The sequence below is a fragment of the Equus caballus genome, chromosome 24 (assembly GCF_041296265.1).
Source record: "Equus caballus isolate H_3958 breed thoroughbred chromosome 24, TB-T2T, whole genome shotgun sequence".
In the NCBI taxonomy this organism is placed as follows: domain Eukaryota; kingdom Metazoa; phylum Chordata; class Mammalia; order Perissodactyla; family Equidae; genus Equus; species Equus caballus.
Window position 1 is genome coordinate 14,219,612 of NC_091707.1, and position 21,749 is coordinate 14,241,360.

At 39.6% G+C, this 21,749-nt stretch overlaps 1 protein-coding gene across 2 annotated transcripts in view; it reads left to right on the forward strand.

Moving 5' to 3' along the window:
• Positions 1-2,106: 2,106 nt before the first annotated feature.
• The window catches only part of STYX (serine/threonine/tyrosine interacting protein), a 33,585-nt gene continuing 13,942 nt past the window's right edge, over positions 2,107-21,749 (forward strand). For both annotated transcript variants that reach the window (XM_023627739.2, XM_023627740.2), the window contains exons 1-4: positions 2,107-2,551; positions 14,339-14,371; positions 15,805-15,858; positions 20,733-20,830. In XM_023627739.2, coding sequence (XP_023483507.1) covers positions 2,495-2,551; positions 14,339-14,371; positions 15,805-15,858; positions 20,733-20,830 — 242 coding nt within the window. In that variant the 5' untranslated portion in view covers positions 2,107-2,494. The remainder of the gene's footprint in view (positions 2,552-14,338; positions 14,372-15,804; positions 15,859-20,732; positions 20,831-21,749) is intronic.

Genomic DNA, 21,749 nt, shown 5'->3' on the forward strand with positions numbered 1-21,749 from the left:
TGTGACTTGGTTTTCTTGATTTATGTGAGATGATACTTCTCTTTTGAGAATGTTAAGGTCTGGACCCTCTCCCCAGAAAAATTCATACATACATACACACAATTTTGCATATACTAAAACTTAAGGAGATTTATTATTTCCCAAGCTTACCTGTGGACTCTGTAAGTATCTCTAGATACCAGGGTAAGAGTATCTGCTATAGGGGATGTTGATGTCAGAAATGTTCAAAAGTTCTGTTACATATACACAGTTCTTTCCTACATCATGTGGCAATTAAAGCTTTGACAAATTACAACAGGAAATCATTTTTGGATATCAATTGAGATTATCTTATTAAAGCTGCTGTTAAAAAAAAAAAAGACAGGCCAGCCTGCTGGCATGGTGGTTAAGTTCAGGCACTCTGCTTTGGCAGCCTGGATTTGCAGGTCCCAGGGCTGGACCTACACACGGCTGATCAAGCCATGCTGTGGTGGCATCCCATATACAAAGTAGAGGAAGATTGGCACAGATGTCAGCTCAGGGCCAATCTCACAAAAAAAGAAAGAAAGAAGGGCCGGCCCAGTGGCACAGCGGTTAAGTGTGCACGTTCCACTTCGGCAGCCCGGGGTTTGCTGAACCCCAAGTGCGAACACGGCCCTGCTTGGCACACCATACTGTGGTAGGCGTCCCACATATAAAGTAGAGGAAGATGGGCATGGATGTTAGCTGAGGGCCAATCTTCCTCGGTGAAAAGAGGAGGATTGGCAGCAGTTAGCTTAGGGCTAATGTTCCTAAAAAAAAAACAAGAAACTTTGGTTTCATAAACACTAAAGAATGAATGATACATGACCTGGGTAATTATACAATCATTCTTCAAATTAAAAACTTAGTACCAGAGTATTGTGTGCCTTTTTATAGTAGAGAACAGTTTACATAGTGGTAGAGAAAATGGAACCCTCAAGCTAGTCATCTAATACTCAAATTATTGAACAGTTCGATTTCTATTTATGTTGGCAGTGCCCTTCGTAAATATGAAAGTATAAAAAGTAATAGGATGTTTGTGGGGGGTCTAGATCAAATATCCACGTGATCCTTTTTACTTTATCCATTGTAATTTGCACTTTAGCTAATCAGTGACTTTCTCACCTTTTTACTTGGTGGCAGTGGTCGTTTTTTAAAGAATCAGTTTGGTGTACAAATCTTTAAAGTTTAATTGTGGGTTCTTCCACTTCCAAGCTTGATTTCCCTCATCTGCTTAAAAACAGGATAATAGTATCCCCCCGTAGCCAGAGGAAGTACCATATCCCTAACCTTTATTAACCATACTACAGTATTGGGACCGGCCGGTGGCGCAGTGGTTGAGTTCGCATGACCTGCTTCTCGGCAGTCTGGGGTTCGCCGGTTTGGATCCAGGGTGCGGACATGGCACGGCTTGGCACACCATGCAGTGGCAGGTGTCCCATGTATAAAGTAGAGGAAGATGGGCGTGGATGTGAGCTCAGGGCCAGTCTTCCTCAGCAAAATGAGGAGGATTGGTAACAGCTCAGGGCTAATCTTCCTTAAAAAAAAAATACTACAGTATTAAGTTACAAACTCCTTTTAAGAAGATATTGAAAGCCATGTGCTTTATTAATATTGTGTTGAAATACTAACAAACAGAATTGGAGAGACCTTTCTTCAGCACATGTACAATGTACTGAGTGAGCTATCCTGTTTCTTTTTCTTAGGACTTTTTCTATTTGCCATTCTTTCTCGAGATTTTCTAGTTGTCGTAATCCCAAGTACTCTTAAAAGTCGACCATTTCAATTTGTTTAAATTGACGGGTGTTTCATTTTCTGTCTAGTATAATTTCAAGATGAACTCTTCATTTATTACTCTTCTGGTTATACCCTCACCCACATTGCGCGGGATTCTGAGGCCGGTTTTCCTTTCGAACGTCAGCTTCTTGGGGCTGGGATGAAGGGGTTCGCGTCCTGCCGGGAAAGGGCCGAGCCGGATTCAGCGGCCCCCGCCTCTCGGCCTCGGTCGCTCCCCCAGCCACCGCGGCCCGGCCCGCAGAGCCCAGGCGCCCCGGCCGCGGCCCCGCCCCTGCCCCGCCCCTCGCGCCGGCGCTCCCGCGAAGGGGCGGGGCGGCGGCGCGCTGACACCTGGCGGCCGCGGGGGCGCGCCGGAGGCGAGCGTGGGTGGCGATTGGCTGGGGCGCCGCGGGGGGCGGAGGAGAGGGAGACGGTTGTAGGGCTCGTGCCTGTTCCGCAGCCGGGCAGCCTGAGGGGCGCGGAGACCCGGGAGGGAGACGGCGGCAGCATGGCGGCCGGGTGCGAGCCGCCCCGCCCGCGTCTTCCCGGCTGTGGCCGCCGCCGGAGCCGCCGGGACCCGTTGGTCCGCCCGTGTTCGCTGTAAGCCTGCTGCCCGCCGGCAGCCCTCCGGCCCACCGGCCCTCCTTCCTCCCGCCGCCGCCGCCAGCCCGAGCGTCGGGCCGGGTCCCTCCCACCGCCGCCCGCAGCCTGCAGGGCCATGGAGGACGTGAAGCTGGAGTTCCCCGCGCTCCCCCCGTGCCGAGAGGACGCCGAGGTGAGTCTGCCCGCGGACGCCGCGCGCAGGCCGCCCCTCGCGGCCCCTCGGCCGAGCGGCGAGCCCGGGCCCAACCGTCGAGCGTCCGGCTCCCGGCGCCTCCCGCCGGCGCCCCGACGCCCTTCCGCCGAACCCGCGGGAGGCGCGGTCCTCGCCTGCGGAGCCGGGCGGCGCTCGGCCCAGCGGAGGCGGCGCCGCGGCCGCGCTCGGCCGGGGCCTGCGGTGGCGTCGGCGGCCGGGGCGCGGCCGCGTGCGAGTCGCTCCGGGGCGGACCGTGGGCCGCGCGCCTGGGAAAAGTTTCCCGGAGCGGTTGGCTTCGTCTTGTCTTCTCTGGTTGTTGACGCAAAACTGGCCCGCCGAATAAAATGTCATAAAGCTAGTTGGTTTGAATCTGAAAACTTCAATCAGGAAACTCGCCCTTTGGAGCGAAGTTAATATTTAGAATAAAATGCGTTATAACTCGGTGTCCTGATTTCTAATTCGGGCTCCTTCGTACTTCTTCCCTGCCTAACGTTTGCACTGAGGTTTTTCCTATCTGTTACTAGTGCAAAATAGTTTATGGTATTGCAGGCTGTTAAGTTAGAATTTTCTGAAGACGAAATTAGTAATAGGACAAGGATACTCAGCCTTAATAGGATCAAGAGAAAGAAATCTGAAATTTCTAGTTTTAAACAGCTTAAAAGTAACTGGAAAAATAGAGCTCAATTTTTAAGAGACCATTCAATTTATACCAGATATTCATTCTATTGAATATCTTCACTAAGGGTGCAGTTTCTTGTTTGGAGGGATCTTTTCCTTGAGGTAGTAATCCTTGAGAATTTCGTGTTTTAAGAGTAGACACTTAAGTAGGAAAGAAAAGTCGAATTTAGCTTAGTTAAAAAATGAGTTTACACTTTTTCTTTGTTTAATATGGAATTATGTGAATGGGATATGCTTTTATATTCTCAAAATGATTCAGTAATTTCAGTACTGGAAGCAACTTTAGAAATAATGTAGAGCGTTCCCCGTTTTCAGGTGAAGAAATTGTAGCTTAGTGAGAAAAAGTGAGATGCCAAGGTGACACAGTAGCACAGTGAGGACCGTGGGCTCCTGATTCCCAATACATTGTTCTTTTTAACACGCCTCGTTTATTCCCTGCCCCAGTTTAAAATGTTTGCAAGACTTCGCATTTAATTTTTTATTGTGTATATAACATGTCTTATCCCTACAAAAATTATAAAATCCTACTGCGAATATAGCTTTGTTCTTTCCTGTGTGACAGAAGTAACGCATAAAGCCTAGTAGATAACGATGCAGATATTATCTGTTGAAAGCCAATTCATTCCTTATTTCATGGCATTGAGTGTTCTCTTTTGGTTGCAAGTAGCAAAAACCAAGTCAGACTAGCTTAAGCACAAAGAAAGGTAACTAAATCCAGAAAGGTAGGGGTGCAGCCGGTCTCAGGGACTTGACTAGACAGTGTTGGAATGCATCAGAACTGCCTCTGCCTCTCATCTGTGCTTGCCTCTACTTTGTCTCAGGGTCTCTTCTTTTTCTGGGGCTTCTCTGCCGGGATGGAGTTTGGCCATCAGCTGCCCCGAGCTGGTACTCTTACAGAGCTTGAACAGTGAGGAATAAAGGTGCCTTTTTCCAAGCTTCAGTGTTTAAAATCTAGAGGATTGGCCCAACTTAAGTCATATGCCCACCCTTTGGATCGGCCTTGAAGGGCTGAATACAATGAGGGGCCCAGTCTTATACCCACTTCTTGGCTAGGGGAGTGAAGTTTGTCATGGGAGCCCTCCCACCAAAACCATAGGAGCATTTCCACAACAGATGCAGGGTGCTTTCTGGATAGACAGAACTGTGAGTAACCATTAAATAGGACTTAGAGTTATGATAAACTGACTAATAAAACAGAATGTTAATTTTCCAGTTTTCAGTGAGATATGTAAAGTGTCAAATGGTCTTATGTAGTTACGGTAACATGACCAGCCAGCACAGTCTCTTCCACATAGGAAGCACTACGTGGAAAGCTAAATTACAATCCAAATCTTGCTTCTATTTTAATAAAAATGGAATTCAGGTAGAGAGATTTTAATGAATGCTTTTATGATAGCTTGATGATCCTATCACCTCTATAAGAATACTTCCAAGTTTCTTGAAAGACATGCTGGTCAGGCTTTTCTGTATAGGACAGTTCTAGCAAAAATTGAGCTGTGTTTAGATCATTTTGCAGAAAGTTTGTCACTCCTTTTTAAAACGTTGCTGTGATTTCCCATTGCTTTGAAGATGGAGTTCAAATCCTTAATATCATCTGCAAGGTGTGATCTTGCATCTGCCTACCTTTCCAACCCCGTTATGAGCTCCTCTTCCCTTTGCTCCCTTCTCGGTACGCCCTCACCATACTCATCTTCTCTCAGTCCTTGAAATGCTTTACTCTTTCCCCATACCTCAAGGGTATTGCGTTTGCTCTTTTCCCCTGCCATGGCTGCCAACATTCCCTTTGCTCCCACCTAATTAACTACTTGCTCTTGGGTTAAACCTCACTTTAGGCGTCATTTCTTCGGAGAGGGTTTCCCAGGTTTTGCCAGCTCCTCCTGCCTGTCTACCCACCCGTCAGACTAGTTCAGTCCCCCAGGTTTATTAGCCTCTGTAGCACTTGGTACTTTTATACCCACCTTTTTAACAGTTATCATACTTATAATTGTGGTCAGTGGCTATTTTCCATGGTAGACTGAAAGTTTCATAAGGAAGCTTAGTCACCCAATAAGTCCCTATTTTATTTGCCGCTGTGTCTTTGACTTCACAGTGTCTGGTATATACCATAAGCTTAATGAATGTTGAATTAATGGAAAAATCTTGATTAGTTTTGATAGGAGAGTCTTACTTGTGGCAAGATTACGGTAGTTTTTTAGATGTGAGGAAGAGAAAAAACTTCTTGCAATACCAATTTTTAAACAAATTAGTTGCATAGTTAGGGCTATTATTTTTATAGTTCAAAAATTAATGTTTTATCTTCTTTTTAGATAGTGAAATATTTATTTCAATTGTAGTTTGACAACTTAAATATTACCCTTTCCATTTTTCTTATTTTGATTCCTATAATACAGAATCAAAAATAGGAATTGCTTAATATCTCAGACTGGGGATCCCTCTCTTAGCTCCTTTAAATTTAGAATGGTGCTTTTTAACCTGACTATAGAGTAGAATCACCCAAGGAGCTTTTAAATAACCATACTGGGGGACCCACCATCACCTATTTTGATTTAATTGGGCTGAGGCAGCCAAGTTTAAGAATAACTGATTTAGAGTCATCTTACTTGAATGCCTCTCTGCCTCTCCATATCTTCCCAACCTACTCATTTTTAGAGTGAAATCTCCGTTGGTCATTTGGTTTAAGCAAAGCTGGAGCTAGGGATGGGAACTAAAGGAAAGGGCTTATTCTGGAGGACTGCCTTTTTTTGGAGGAGAGAACTATAGTACTAATTTTCTGTTTTGTGAAATGTCCAGCTCAGCAACAGTATTCTGATTTTTTTTCCTGAACTGCTCCCCCGACCTATGTAAAATTTGTAATCTATTTTGGTATTCTAAACGTTCTGTGTTTCAACCCACCTGATCTATCTGATGATAAGAATTGGGTTTTTGTTTTATCTGATGGTTGCAGCTTATATCCTTTAGTGCGTTTATTTATGTATTGGTCTTTGACCATTTTTATAACATTTTTCCTATCCCTTAAGCACAATTTTATAGATCATGTGACTTTGTATGAGAAGAAAGCAGAGAGCCTGAAAGATGTTTTAATATGTGATACCTTCTAGCTCATGTTGATGATTGTAGGATTTTCACTTGTGAATTAATTTCTATCAGAAGCATGGTGTGTTTCACAATTAAGGGTTTTTTTGGCTTAGCTGGCTTGCTTTGGTTTGAAAAATATAGTTGGACTGCTTGGCTAATCATCAAAGTTTGGGAAATTAATTCTACTAATTAACTACAGTAGTAACTCACAATAGATCAGTTGGCAGTTTTGTTGGAAGTCTGCCCTATTAATACTACCATTTCTAAAGTGATGGATTTTAGGAGCAGCGTGGGCAGGCTGCGATTCAGACTGTGTGTGATAGAGGCAACCCTTGGTTATTAGGGACGTGTTCAGGCAGATGAATGTCTGGCAGAGCAAGACTGTGAGCATGAATGATTTTTAAAATCTTCGTCTGCCAAAGGCGTTAGCAGAATTGGTAGACAAAGAGGTTTTGTTTTTTTTAGGATTGGCACATGAGCTAACATCTGTTGCCAGTCGTCTTTTCTTTTTTTTCTTCTTCACAAAGCCCCCCAGTAAATAGTTGTATATTTTAGTTATAGGTCCTTCTGGTTGTGCTATGTGGGACGCCACCTCAGCGTTGGCCTGACGAGTAGTGCCATGTCCATAGCCAGGATCCGAACCACGAAACCCTGGGCCACCAAAGCAGAGTGCGCGAACTTAACCACTCGGCCATGGTGCCGGGCCCCCAAGGCAGGTTTAAGATTTGTTCCATAGGTGGTAATCAGGGCTAGGTAAACAGAGAGGGTAGATTCTTGAGCTGGGGATCTGATGCTAGCACCAGGAATAGTTCCAAATAAAATTTTCTGCGAGAGTTTTCTGAGTTTCAAAGGATGCATGCTTATTACAGCAAGTGTGATACTCACTAAAGTAGGCTGTATACTTATCTGTCCTGTGAATAGGTATAATTTTTCATTTTCTGTACTATACAACTTACTTTTTCCTCCCATAATATCTTTCTTATATAAATACAGCATACATGTTCTATTGCCTACAACCTTATGGGAAGTTCAAAATTTCTTTGAAGCCTCTTGTTTCATTTAAAAATTCAGGTAAATTTTGCATTCTGTCCCATATGTTCATGTTTGTTCTAATATGAGAATACCTTAAATTAGTGGCCAATGAAAATATTTTTTTTCTCCAAAAATAAGTCTTTTGGTAAAATTGATATTCCAGAAAGAAGCACATGTTTATCCGGTGGTGGTGACTGCCTTCTGGCATATTGCCAAGTATTCCCTGGAATGTATGTACACCATTTTCCTATATATATTCCCATTTTTCTTCCTTTATCATGCACGATGTAGAGATTTCATTTTAGGTTAACTCAAAGTACACATTTCTTTAATCGCTTTTCTTCTTTCTCACAGCTCTGACAAGTTGCTTCAAGAAGATAAAGCTGGCTGTTAGAGTACCAGAGAGGCTTTTTTAAAAAAAAGAAAGACAAGAAAAAGAAAAAGATCCATAGAATCTAGTGCCATGGATCTCTGAAATGCACATCTATTGTGTGCTTATTCCCTGGCACACATTATGCTCAAAGTTGAGGTAGCGTGGCTAAAATGACAGTCTTTGGTCTCAGTTCTTTAAAAACTTTTCAGTTATAAAAAAGTTATAACAGGTGCCAACCCAGTGGCATGGTGGTTAAGTTCGCATGCTTTGTTTTGGCGGCCCAGGGTTTGCAGGTTTGGACCCCGGGCTTGGACCTAGACCACTCATCAGGCCACGCTGTGGTGGCATCCCACATAAAACACGGGAAGATGGGCACAGATGTTAGCTCAGCAACAATCTTCCTCAAGCAAAAAGAGGAAGATTGGCAACAGATGTTAACTCAGGGCCAGTCTTCCTCACACACTCAAAAAAGGTTGTAACATACTGGTAAATTAAAGGAGCAGGTGAACATTTAGTTTTTACAATTTGATTACATCTCCCCGTCTACTGCTTTGGAAGTTATATACTTCATTTCTATTCTGTTAATCCTTGTAAATTAATCATGATTATTATTTTACGAAGTCAATATTTGTTTAAATATAACTATATAGGGACTGGCCTGGTGGCACAGTGGTTAAGTTCGCATGTTCCGTGTCGGCGGCCCGGGGTTCGCCGGTTCAGATCCCAGGTACGGACATGGCACCGCTTGGCAAGCCATGCTGTGGTAGAGGTCCCACATATAAAGTAGAGGAAGATGGGCACGGATGTTAGCTCAGGGCCAGTCTTCCTCAGCAAAAAGAGGAGGATTGGCAGTGGTTAGCTCAGGGCTAATCTTCCTCAAAAAAAAAAAAAGAAAAGAAAAACATTAAAAAATTAAAAATATTATATAACTATATATTTGCCATATGTTTCTCTTACTATAGTGTCATGAGTAAGAGAACAGACTCTGGAGACAAACTACTTGGACTTGAAGTCAAGTTACTTAGGATTTCTATGCCTAAGAGAAATTAAAATAGAGACAAATAGTACCTTTTCTTCAAAAAACATCTTTTAGAAGTTCCTTTAGTAAGAGTCTGCTGGTAATAAACTCTCTGTTTTTGTTTTTATGGAATTGTCTTTATTTCACTCTGGTTCTTGAAAGATGATTTTCTGAGCATATATTCTAGATCAACAATTATTTATTTCACCACTTTGAATGTGTTATTGCTCTGTCTTCTGGCTTCCACTCTTGCAGTTCAGGAGTCAGGGTCAATCTAATTGTCTTTGCTTTGTATGTAATCTGCCTTTTTTGTCTGGATGCTCTCTCTTTTTTTAATAGAGGTAAAATTTACATAGAGCATAATACACAAAGTGTGCCATTCAGTGAGTTTTGATAAATATGTATAGCAGTGTAACTACTACTCCTTTCAAGATACAGACCATTTCTATCAGCAGAGAAAGTTGTCTCATCCCTTTCCAGGCAGTCCCTGCCCCACCCACAATAGGCAACAAGTAGGATGATTTCTGTAACCATAGTTTAGTTTTATCTGTTCTTGGACTTCATGTAAATGGAATCATGCAAAATGGACTCTTGTTTATGGCTTCTTTTACTGAGCATAATATATGTGAAATTCATCTATATTGTGATGTTTGAGTAGTTGATTCTTTTTTATTGCTGAGTACTTTTTCAGTGTGTGAATATACTATGGTTGGACATTTTATTTAGGGTTATGATGAATAAAGATGCTTTACATATTCCAGTGCAAGTCTTTTTGTAGACATATATTTTCATTTCTCTTTGATAAATCCTAGAAGTGAGATATGTAGTGGTTTTAATTTGAATTTCCCTTTTGACTAATGATGTTGAGCACCTTTTCATGTGCTATTGGCCATTTATGTATCTTCCATGTTGGCATGTCTGTTCAATTCTTTGCCTATTTTAAAAACTAAGTTGTCGCTTTGCTGATGTTATGTATTTTGGATACAAGTCTTTTGTTGGATATATGTATTACAAATATTTTCTTTCAGTTTGTGGCTTTTTACATTTTCTTAGCAGTATATTTCATTGAGCAGAAGTTTTTAATTTTCATGAAGTCTTATTTATAAGATTATTTTCCGTTACACTTAGTACCTTCTGTGCCCTCTAAGACATCTTTGCTTTTCCCAAGGTCGCAAAGATACTCTCCTGTGTTTTCTTGTAGAAGTTTTATCATTTTTGCATTTATGTTTATGCGCACACGTAGGTTTTTTTTGTTCATTCAACAAGCAACTGTTGAGGGTCTACTGTGTGCCAGGCAGCATCATCAAGAATTGGAAGTAGATAGAGCAGTGAAGACAGACAAGACGTTTGTGTGGGGACAGGTACGGGGGGTGTGGTATCAGGATCAAGATTCATTTTATTTTCCAGACATTTCTCCAATTGTTCCAGCACCACTTGTTGACCTTTCTTTCTCCACTGAATTGCCTTGGTGTCTTTCCAGAAAGTTAATTGACTGCATATGTGTGAGTTTTCTGCACTCTATTCTTTTCCATTCTTCTATTTGCTTTCAGTCTGGAAAAAGAAGTTCTTCTCTTTGTGTTTGATGTGCTGTTGTTTCAGTGTTTACCTGTGCATTTCTTTCCCTTATCCTGCTTGAGATTTATTGGGCTGCCTATTTCTGAGGTGTTCTGTTTTTAACCAGTTTTGGAAAATTCTCATTAACATCTTGTGCAATATTATCTCTTCCCCCTTCTGGAACTTAGATTCTATGGATGTTAGCCTATTAATTCTATCTTGTATGTCTATTAACTGCTTGTATTTTCCAACTCCAAATTTAGGTCATTTCCCTTTTTTTTTTTTTTTGAGGAAGATTTGCCCTAAGCTAACATCTGCTGCCAATCCTCCTCTTTTTGCTGAGGAAGACTGGCCCTGAGCTAACATCCGCGCCCATCTTCTTCCACTTTATATATGGGATGCCTACCACAGCATGGCTTGCCAAGCGGTGCCATGTCTGCACCCGGGGTCCGAACCAGTGAACCCTGGGCTGCTGAAGCAGAACGTGCACACTTAACCACCGTGCCACCAGGCCTGCTCCCTAGATCATTTCTTCAGTTCTGTTTTCCAGTTCACAAATTCTCTCTTTATCTCTGACCTTTCTTCTTCTTCTCCTTTTTTTTTTTTGAGGAAGATTAGCCCTGAGCTAACTACTGCCAGTCCTCCTCTTTTTGCTGAGGAAGGCTGGCCCTGAGCTCACATCCATGCCCATCTTCCTCTGCTTTATACGTGGGACGCCTACAACAGCATGGCTTTTGCCAAGTGGTGCCATGTCTGCACCCGGGATCCGAACCGGCAAACCCCAGGCCACTGTGAAGTGGAACATGTGAACTTAACTGCTGCCCCACCAGGCCGGCCCCCCTGTCCTTTCTTCTGTTTAGCCTATCCACTGGTTTTTAATTTTAATTGCTCTTTTTCATTTCTACATATTCCTTTTGGCTCTCTTAAAAATCAGTTTCTTAATCTGTGGTCATACTTTTGATACTCTATTTCTTTAAATTTGTTAAATGTGTTATATTTTTCATTGTACTATCTGCAGTCTTAGTTAATGTGAGTCACTTGTATCTGCTTTTCATGGTGGCTCATTTCCTCTTTTTTTTAATTGATTTTTTATTGTGAGCTCATTGGAACTTATCTATGTCAGTTATTTCTGATCTAGGTTTAGGGTCTGTTCCTCCAGAGAGAAAATGTATTTGCTTCTCCCAGGAACCCACGGACACTTATCTACCCAGGACCACTTGACATTGAATTTTCGCTTGGCCTCACAAAGATAATTGAATTCTAATACCAAACGTGAGTGAAGGCCAGATTGTGGTTAGGAAGACACCACCCCACCACTACCACCAACCTTGTATTCAGAGCTAAAGAAAGGCAAGAGTACTCATTTCTGTCGGAATTAGGTGAGGGTTTTGTTTTTTTTTTCCTCCCTAGTTTATCTTTCACTGACAGTGTTGCCTTTTGGGGTCCCAACTTTTTGGTCTTGATCTGACTTCCCACTTTGAACAGGTCCTAGGCTTTGTCTTATGTCTCACATGTACAGTGCCATTTAAAATAAGGCCATGGTGGGGAACAACTAGAACTCCCATACGTTAGTGGTGGGTATGTAAATTGGTTATGGAAAACTTTTGGCAGTATCTAGTAAAACCAAATATAGGCCTACCCTCTGATCTAGCAATTCCATCGCTATGTATTTATCCCAGAGAAGTGAATGCGTATGTCCACCAAAGGGCATATAGAAGAATCTCATAGTGTCTTTATTCATAATTGCCAAAACCTGGAAGCTGCTTAGATCTCCACCAACAGGAGAATGAGTAAATTCTGGAATATTTATACAGTGGTCTACTGGACAGCAGTAAAAAGGAACACATGACCAACGTATACAACAGCATGGATGACTCTCACAGACATTAGGTTGAGTGAAAGAAGCCAGACATAAAATTGTACTTCTGTATGGTCCCATTTATATGAAGTTCAAGAACAGGTATAAGTAATCTGTAGTGGTACAAGTCACTGGTTGGTCACCTCTGAAGAGTGGAGGTATTGACTGAGAAAAGGAGTGAGGGAACTTTCTGGGATGATGGAAATCTTGTTGTAGGTGGTGATTATGTCGGTATATATGTTTGTAAAAATTCGTTGAGCTGTACATTGAGATTTGGGCATTTACTGCCTCATTGTATGTTCTTTTATGCCTCCTTTTTTTTTTCTTTTTGGTGGAGAAGAGTGGCCCTGAGCTAACTAACATCTGTAGCCAAGCTTCCTCTTTTTGCTTGAGGAAGAGTGGCCCTGAGCTAGCATCTGTACCAGTCTTCCTCTACTTATGTATGTGGGATGCCACCACAGCATGGCTTGATGAGTGATATGTAGGTCTGTACCCTGGATCTAAACCCGTGAACCCCGGGCTGCCAAAGCAGAGGTGTGAACTTAACCACTACACCACTGGGCTGGCCCCCTTACACCACCATTTTACAAGAACAGAAAGAAATATGAGGCCATGAAAATCAGCAGATCCTCTCAGGACACTCTGTTTCACAACTCAGTAACCCTTCTGGGTTTGTGCTTTCTTGTGTTTGTGTGTGTTTATCTATTTGGGGATTTCCCTCACTCTCTTGTTGGTTCAGCTGTGCATTTAAAGATATTTTTTAAAATATTCTTTAACCTTTATTATGTTGATGGTTTCTCAGGGTTTATAGTCTACTTCTGCTACATTGCCGAGACCAATTTTCAGGATTAAAAACGAAATATTTTGTTTCTCTTCTTTATTAAAAACTGCCGACTGTCATTGCAGGATTATTATTCTGTCTTTCTATTACAGATATATAGTATTTCTACTGTATGTGTTAAAAATATTTTTCTGACTTGGGGAAGCTGGGTGAAGGGTAAAGGGAATTCGTTGTAGTATTTTTACAACTTTTCTGTAATCCTAAAATTATTTCAAAATAAAAGGTTTTAAAAAAAACTTTTCCAGTTTTTTTTTTTTTTTAAAGATTGGGACCTGAGCTAAGAACTATTGCCGATCTTCTTCTTTTTTTTTTCCTTCTTCTCCCCAAAGCCCCACACTATGTAGTTGTATATTCTGGTTGTGCTGTGTGGGACGCTGCCTCAGAGTGGCCTGATGAACAGTGCTGTGTCGGTGCCCGGGATCCGAACCAGCGAAATCCTGGGCCACTGAAGCGGAGCGTGCGAACTCAACCACTTGGCCACGGGGCTGGCCCTCCAGTTTTAACTTTAGAAACCTGATTACTATTTATAATTCTGAATTTTAAGCAACCAAGTTAGAAATTTTTGCAATGTAATGCATTTACAAATGAAGACTATCTATACTATATTTGATTCTTCATATTAATTCACCGTAACTGCTTTTGTCTTTTCCTAACTTTTAAAATATTTTCTCTCTTTTGCCATTGGCATTTTGTATTATTTTCCAGCTTTTTTGTCTTGGTCTGCATTCCAAAGACAGAATAAACTCTGTACTTTGAAATGTATCTTCAAAGGAATTAAACTAGACAGTCTTACACTCAAGTAAGAGATGGAAAAGGTTGTTTGATAAGCATCTGGCAGTTTAGATTAGGGATGGCAAATAACTATCACATAACATTCTTCTTTCGTTGCTTGCAAGTATTGCTTGTTGATCACAGCACTCTTTTCTTCCTGAGTCTTTCTCCACAGTGTTTTAGCTATCTGCTGCCAGTTGATTAGAGTTGACATAGACAACAAAAAGTCTTTTTGACATCTCTGATTTAGAGGATCAGTTTTTGGGAGAAACGTCTGGAATATTTAGTCTTAGAATTAATGAGCTATTCCAGCCATTGTATGAAGTAACATAATCATAATTTTGGAAGTCCAGTTATTTAAAGAATACCTTAATCATTGTTTTCTGTCACTTAAATTTTCAGGTGTTTGTGAAGCCAATTGAATCTGCTGTTTTTATGGAATATTCTTAAAGTATAATGTATTTTTTAAAAATCCACACTTGTACGTCCCATCTTTAACCTTTAATTGGGCGACATTTTTCATAATGCTATTTACTTTTATTCTTGTGTTTCCTTCCATTTCTAAGGAGTGGACCTACCCGATGAGACGAGAGATGCAGGTATGACAATCTTTTTTGTTTATTCAAGCAAGCCCATATTATTATTATCATTATTAAATAATTTAACCTAATTTCACAAAAGATTTGAGACCTGTTGACTCATGATCTATAGGTTCATCACTAAGTATTTTAAATAATTACATATTTAAGGTTAATGATGGATCTTAAAAAGATGGGAAATGAGTTGTTGCCTTTCTTCCTTCGATTAGAACCATGGACATAGTAATATCTGATTGTGCTTAATGAGTCACTTTCTTTTTCCTCATCTGAAAAATTGAGTACAGGTACAGTATTTTTATCCCTCTTGAAAGCACTTTGCTTTTTGTGTTTGTCTGGTTTATATAAGTTCAGGAAAGTTGACCATAAAGGGAAATCACCCTTTTGAATAATTGTTCATCTTTGTGTCTAATTTCCAGTCAACTCTCATAGTGAAGTCCTCCAGCAGACTGAGTTGAATACTCTGTGCCTGTATGGAATGAATTAAAGTGGTAGCTAGCCCTCATAGCAGTTCATTTTTCTTTTGCATTTCTTATCATTTACAGTCAGCTCTGCTAGCCTCAGGATCAAGCAGTGTCTCCTATTCCTGGGGAACCTTGACTTCTAAAAATATTTCCTTTTTCTCTTAGTGAAAATTTACTTTTAAAAAATACGTGAGTACCTTAGAGGCACTTTCTTGGTGACCTGTGGGGAATGCAAAGATGAATAAAATGTAATTTCTGCCCATAAGAAACTGGTTGGAGAAATCAGACCTATACACAAAGAATTATGATGTCTCGTAGAACAGAACTACAGAATTATACTCTGTTAGTGTCTAGGGCATGATATAGCCTGACTGAAAGCTTTCTATATTGAATTCATATAGAATAAGTTTTAATTCATTATTAGGAAGGTATTTGTCCATACAGTTCAAACTCTTTCAGTAGGTTAACATTTGATATTCGTCTTTTTTTAAATTTGCAGTAATACTTTACTTCTATTATTAACCATAGGTAACAGTTCTAATCTTGTTGTAGCTGGTGCTCCTTTTGATTTGGTTAAATAAGGTTTCGTGTAATTCCAAAGGGATAATTTTCTTTATGCCTGCTTCTAGACCATAGCAGAGAATAGAAGTAAGATTAGAGATGTTTTGTTAATCCAAAAGACAAGCAATACATTGTCCTAATTTTACCCAAACCGCTTATAAAATGCATTGTGGAAGTTCAAATATCTGACTTCTCGGAACTGTATTTAAACGCAGAATGTCTCATTTGATATGTCTATATTAGCACATCTGCATTTCTGCTCAATGTGGCTAGAAAATGCTCCCTAAATAACAAGCTTATTAGCAAATTATCACAACAACTATGAAAACACTCCACAGATTCGCTTATATGGTACATATTTTGTGTAGATTTAAATTGCTGATGGTAAATATCTCAATATTTTTTTTCTAGGAAATTTTACCTGGATTGTTTTTAGGCCCATATTCTTCTGCTATGAAAAGCAAGGTATGAACTTTAGGTTAGGTTCATCAAGAGATTTTATTAACCAACTTTTTTGGAGTAAATTTTTTTATTAGTAATAGTTTTGTTTGAGAGAAGATCCACAAATATTGCATGGTAACAGTTATTGTCACTCTGGAGTACCTAAGCTCTTTGCACATTTTACTGGACAAGTGATTCTCAGGTGTTTCACCACGAAACGCAGATGAGTTATTATTTTTCTCACAAAATACATGTGTTTGAAAAATTTACCGAATAATTGACCTTTATTTAATAATTTATTTACCCTCTAAAATATTAAACATCTGTAATTGCTAATCATACCTTCTGAACAGTATGAGATACAATTAAAGCCCAAAATAAGGATATTTAACATTTTAGTTAACCTTTCCTTATCAAGGGTAAGAGTGTGTGCATGCACACGTGTGTGTTTTCATTGAAGTGACTCAAATCTTATTTCTGTTTTTCCAGACTTTAGAGGTCTGGATGCTCCAGGTTATAAAGTATTGCACTATATGTATATGTAGGTGTCCTGTATAGTCAAACTGACATGGATTTCTTCAGTTACACAGTTGAAAGGGTAAATCTCATTTTAATATCTGTAGCAATGTTGCTGCCATTTCTTAGAGGATTCAGCCCTATGAATTAGGACAGTGCTACTAATTCTCTTTGAATTCTAATGTGAAACTTTGTATCACAAATGTTTTCCCCAATACCTGCCTATTTAGAAGTCAGTATTGTTGTGTATGATATCTACTTATATTAAGTTTTGTAAAAACTGTAGAATTTTAAACTTTCATCATATAATTTGATATATTTATGAATTTTACGTGATTGGGAGTTTTTCAGAGTAGTTCCTTTTGAAACTGGAAGGCTTTTTGAGGCTTAAGAGTAATCCTAGTCATTTTCATGGCATTACCGCTAGTTGGAGAGGTGAGGTGTTGGTTTAAAAAAAAAAAAAAAATCCAAGGAAAGGATAGGGTTGATAGTTATACTTAACTATGACTGTCTTTGTAAAGATAAACATAAGCAAGTTATTGCCCAAATAATGTAGTCTTTACAAAATACGGGCCTTGAAGATGGTTTTAAATTATTTGTTTTTTGTATTCCCACTGCACTTTATAAATGTTTGTCACATTAAATTATAAGTATTTGTTTACAGATCTGTCTCCTTAAAACCTCTTCCTCCTCAATATCCCCATAGTCTTATTAGACTGAGGAAAAGCTTCTATGGCAAAATTTGATCATTTCCCTCCCTGAGTCACCATAGTACAGCTCATATTTCTTTTTGTACCATCATCCAAAAATATGTATCAACAACAACAAATAATAGTAATGCAGATAAAGAAACTTTGGGGAATAAATTCCTTTTCTAAGACTCATTTAGTTAAGCCTATCTTTTATTGCATTCAAATACAGTTTTAATAAAAGGGACAAATTTAGGCTTTTTATAACTAGTAAACTTTCTTTTTGTAACATTTTTCTATTGTTTGTAGGTATGAGATAAGGTCATAATTTGCTTTATATTGAAAATTAAAAAATATTCTGTTTGTAATTAACATTTGGGTTCTATTTTATTAAGGTTCATTTTTACTTAGTAATAGTCTAATGTGCCTTCAAAGATGATTAAAATAGATTTTTATCCATAATTACTTAAGTCATCTTGTAGTTTCTCACATTAATAAAGTAGATATGAAAACTTCTTTGTATATCATAGATCAAATGTAAACAGAGGATTGAATGTTGAATTCATTTTGGAGGTTTGATAAATGTGAATATGGAACATTGATTAATTATTAATCCTTCCAAATGCTTACCTCCCTTCCCCTAACTCAAGATGTACTCAGGAAATACAAAGATAATTGAACTCTACTCTATGCCAGACATAGGAAAATTTGCTGCAAAAATTAACATTTAAAACTTTGGAAAACCATATTTTTCTTAGATCAGGCTGCTAAAATAAAATACCACAGACCGGATGGCTTCAACAGCAGATATTTATTTTCCACAGTTCTGGAAACAGGGAAGTCTGAGAGCAGGGTGCCAGCGTGGTTAGGTTTCCGTGAGGGCCCTCTTCCTGGCTTGCAGACTGCTGCCTTCTTGCTGTGTCCTCACCTGGTGGAGAGAGGAATGATGTCTCTTCCTCCCTAGTAAGGGCACTAATTCTGTCATGGGGGCTCCACCCTCCTGACCTCATCTAAATCTATCTGATTGCCTCCTGAAGGCCCATCTTCCTGATGCCATCACCTTGGAGGTTAGGGCTTCAACACAGGAATTTGTGGGGGAGAGGGCACAAGCATTCAGTCTATAACGAATATGAATTATTCAATGACTTCTCTCATGAATTATTAGTATTACTGTTCTGGACTATTTAATGCATAAAGTGAGAATTAAACATAGGATTATGAGCTGAAAATATCGTAAACTCAAGATTATTAATTCTGCTTCCTCTTGCCACCATGAGTTGTTCATTCATTTATTGAACACCTACAATGCTCCAGACACTGTTACACGTACTTAATATGAATCAGGGAACAAATAAAATCCTTGCTCTCATGGAGTTTACATTCTAACTACTAAAATAACATGTCATCTGTAAATTCACTGAAACCTATAATCACTTGCAAATAAAAATTTGATAATTTCTAGAGTTGTCATGTTAAATTGCTTTAAATATAGAACCGAAAAGCACCACAGAATATAATAAGATATCATTTGGAGTTGCCAGTTTTTTTGTTTTGTTTTATTCTTCTCGCCAAAGCCCCCCAGTACATAGTTGTGTATTCTAGTTGTGGGTCCCTCTGGTTGTGGCACGTGGGATGCCGTCTCAGCATGGCCTGATGAGTGGTGCCATGTCCATGCCCAGGATCCAAACCAGCGAAACCGTGGGCTGCCAAAGCGGAGCACATGAATTTAACCACTTGGCCTCTGGGCCGGCCCCTGGAGTTGCCAGTTTTAACTTTAGGGGAATTTCAAACCATGAAAGGATAATTAGATTCTGTGAATTGTGTAAATTAATTCTGGCTTGTAGTAGAAGAAGTGTACTGGGAGAGGCAGGGAGTAGTTTAGCGACTTGGGTTCTGGTACTGCTGTTAACTAGGTCAGTGATGTTGAACAGTTGTTTATGTCTTAGTAGTCCCCTCTAAGGAATAAAGATTGTAGTCAATATATGTAACTACCATTTACTAAACACTTGCCATGTGCCTCAGGCACTATACCAAACACCTTAGATATACAGTAATCCCTCCTTATCTTGAGGGTATAGGTTCCAAGACCCCCCAGTGGATACCTGAAACCATGGGTAGTACCGAACTCTGTATATACTATGTTTTTTCCTATACATACATATGATAAAATTTAATTTATAAATTAGGCACAGTAAAAGAGTAACAATAACTTAATAAAACAGTGATAAGCAGTATACTGTAATAAAAGTTACTGTAGATCTTAGCAACCTCAGCATACAATTTTTTTCTTATTAAGTCAAGAACTTTCACCTTTTCACTTCAAGGAAACTTTGTTTTTTTTTTGAGGAAGATTGACCCTGAGCTAACATCCGTGCCCACCTTCCTCCACTTTATATGTGGGATGCCTGCCACAGCATGGCTTGATAAGGGGTGCGTAGATCTGCGCCCGGGATCCGAACCAGCGAATCCCAGGCCGCTGAAGCAGAGCACATGAACCCAACCGCTACGCCACAGGGTCAGCCCCTCAAGGAAACATTTTCCGGCGTCTCTTTGGCATATCTAAATTGCCAGCATCACTGCTCTTGCACTTTGGGGCCACTAACAGGTATACCTCATTTTATTGTGCTTTGTAGATAATGTGTTTTTTACAAGACCCTCCACCAGCAAAAAGATTGCCACTTGTTGAAGGCTCACATAATGGTTAGAATTTTTTAGCAATAAAGTACTTTTTAATTAAAGTGTATATGTTGGTTTTTTAGGCATAATGCTTTTCCACACTTAATAAGACTACAGTATAGGGTAAACAAATTTATATGCACTGGGAAACCAAAAAACTCATGTGACTCACTATATTGCGATATTCGCTTTATTGGGGGTGATCTGGAACCCAATCCACAGTACTCCGAGGTGTGCCTGTATTAGGTAAAATAAGAGTAATTTGAACACAAGCACTGTGATACCATGACAGTCAATCCAGTAACTCAGATGGCTACTAAGTGACTAACAGGTGGTAGTGTATACAGCTGGAAACGCTAGACTGAGGAATGATTCATGTCCTGGGGAGGATGGAGTAGCGTGGCTTGAGATTTCATCACGCCACTCAGAATGGCATGTGATTTAAAACTTATGAATTGTTTATTTCTGTAATTTTCGATTTAATATTTTGGACCATGGTTGGCTTTGGGTAACTGAAACTCCAGAGAGTGAAACCATGGATAAGTGGGGGCTACTGTATTATTTTATATAATTCTCACAACCACTCAGTAACTAGGTAGTGTTTTCCCCGTTTTCACATGAGAAAACTAAGCAATAGAGAGAGCTCAGGTCATGAGCAGAGCTGGGATATAGAGCTTGGGCTCTCATGACTCCAAAGCCCATGCCTTTCACCACTATATAATATGTTTGCCAAGTCAATTACCTTATCCCATCAGGCTCTAAAATTACAGATGTAAAATAATGCTTAGTTTTTTGAGGACATGTAATGTATTAATCTTGAATCATTGAAATATCTTGCTGATCACTTCAGGTATATTAATATAAAATTAGCTTTAATTTCCTGTACTTAAGCTTCAGATATGGCTATATTAATTCTAATGTTGAGTCCTGCGTATTTTCAAACATCTGTGTTATGGTAAGGTGATGTTTTATATTTTAAACTATTTCTCTCTCCTCCCTTCCCCCTTTTTTTTATAGCTACCTATACTACAGAAACATGGAATAACCCATATAATATGCATAAGACAAAATATTGAAGCAAACTTCATTAAACCAAACTTTCAACAATTATTTAGGTAAGAATCATTGCTGTGATTTAGGAGAACTAAGAGTAGCAAACGTAATGTAGTTTTTATTTCAAGTTGAATCTTATAGTACATCATTTAAAAGATGAATTTCCTTTAAGACATTTTAAATAAGTAATTCACGCACATAATACAGAATGCTAAAGTTTCAAAAGAATGTATACTGAAAAGTCGGTTTCCCTATTCCTGTCTTCTCCCTAGAGGCATCCACTGTTACTTCTTCCAGAATTATATTACATTGACAAGCATGTTCCTACACATAAACTTTTATTTTGTACACTGGCTTTATATTTTTGGGGAGATTGCTTTATAGCATTACTTAGAATTAGAAAGCTGCATTCTTCTTTTTTTTTTTCTTTTTGAGGACGATTAGCCCTGAGCTAACATCCGCCACCAATCTTCCTCTTTTTGCTGAGGAAGATTGGCCCTGAGCTAACATCTGTGCCCATCCTCTTCTATGTTATATGTGGGATACCTCCACAGCATGGCTTGATAAGCAGTGCCTAAGTCTGCGCCTGTGATCTCGGGCCACCAAAGCGGAGTGCACAAACTTGACCACTGTGCCACTGGGCCATTCCCTACGTTATTCTTTTTAAGCTGCACAGTAACCCATTGTATGACTATACTAAAATTTAACCCATCTCCTATTTTTGGACATTTAGATTGTTTCCAGATTTTTGCTAACATAGCAAGTATCCATGTTAATTCATATGTGAATACATCAATAGGATAAATTTGTAGAAGTAGAATTGCTGGATCAAAGAATGTGAGTATTGAAAATTTTAATAGTTGTTGCAAATTGCCCTCCAGTGAGTTGTATCAGTTTACATTCCACTTTAGGGTGCAGTTGTTGTCAGAATCCTTACAGTTTTTACGTTGGGTTATCCTTGGATCCTGAGCTTCAACTTCT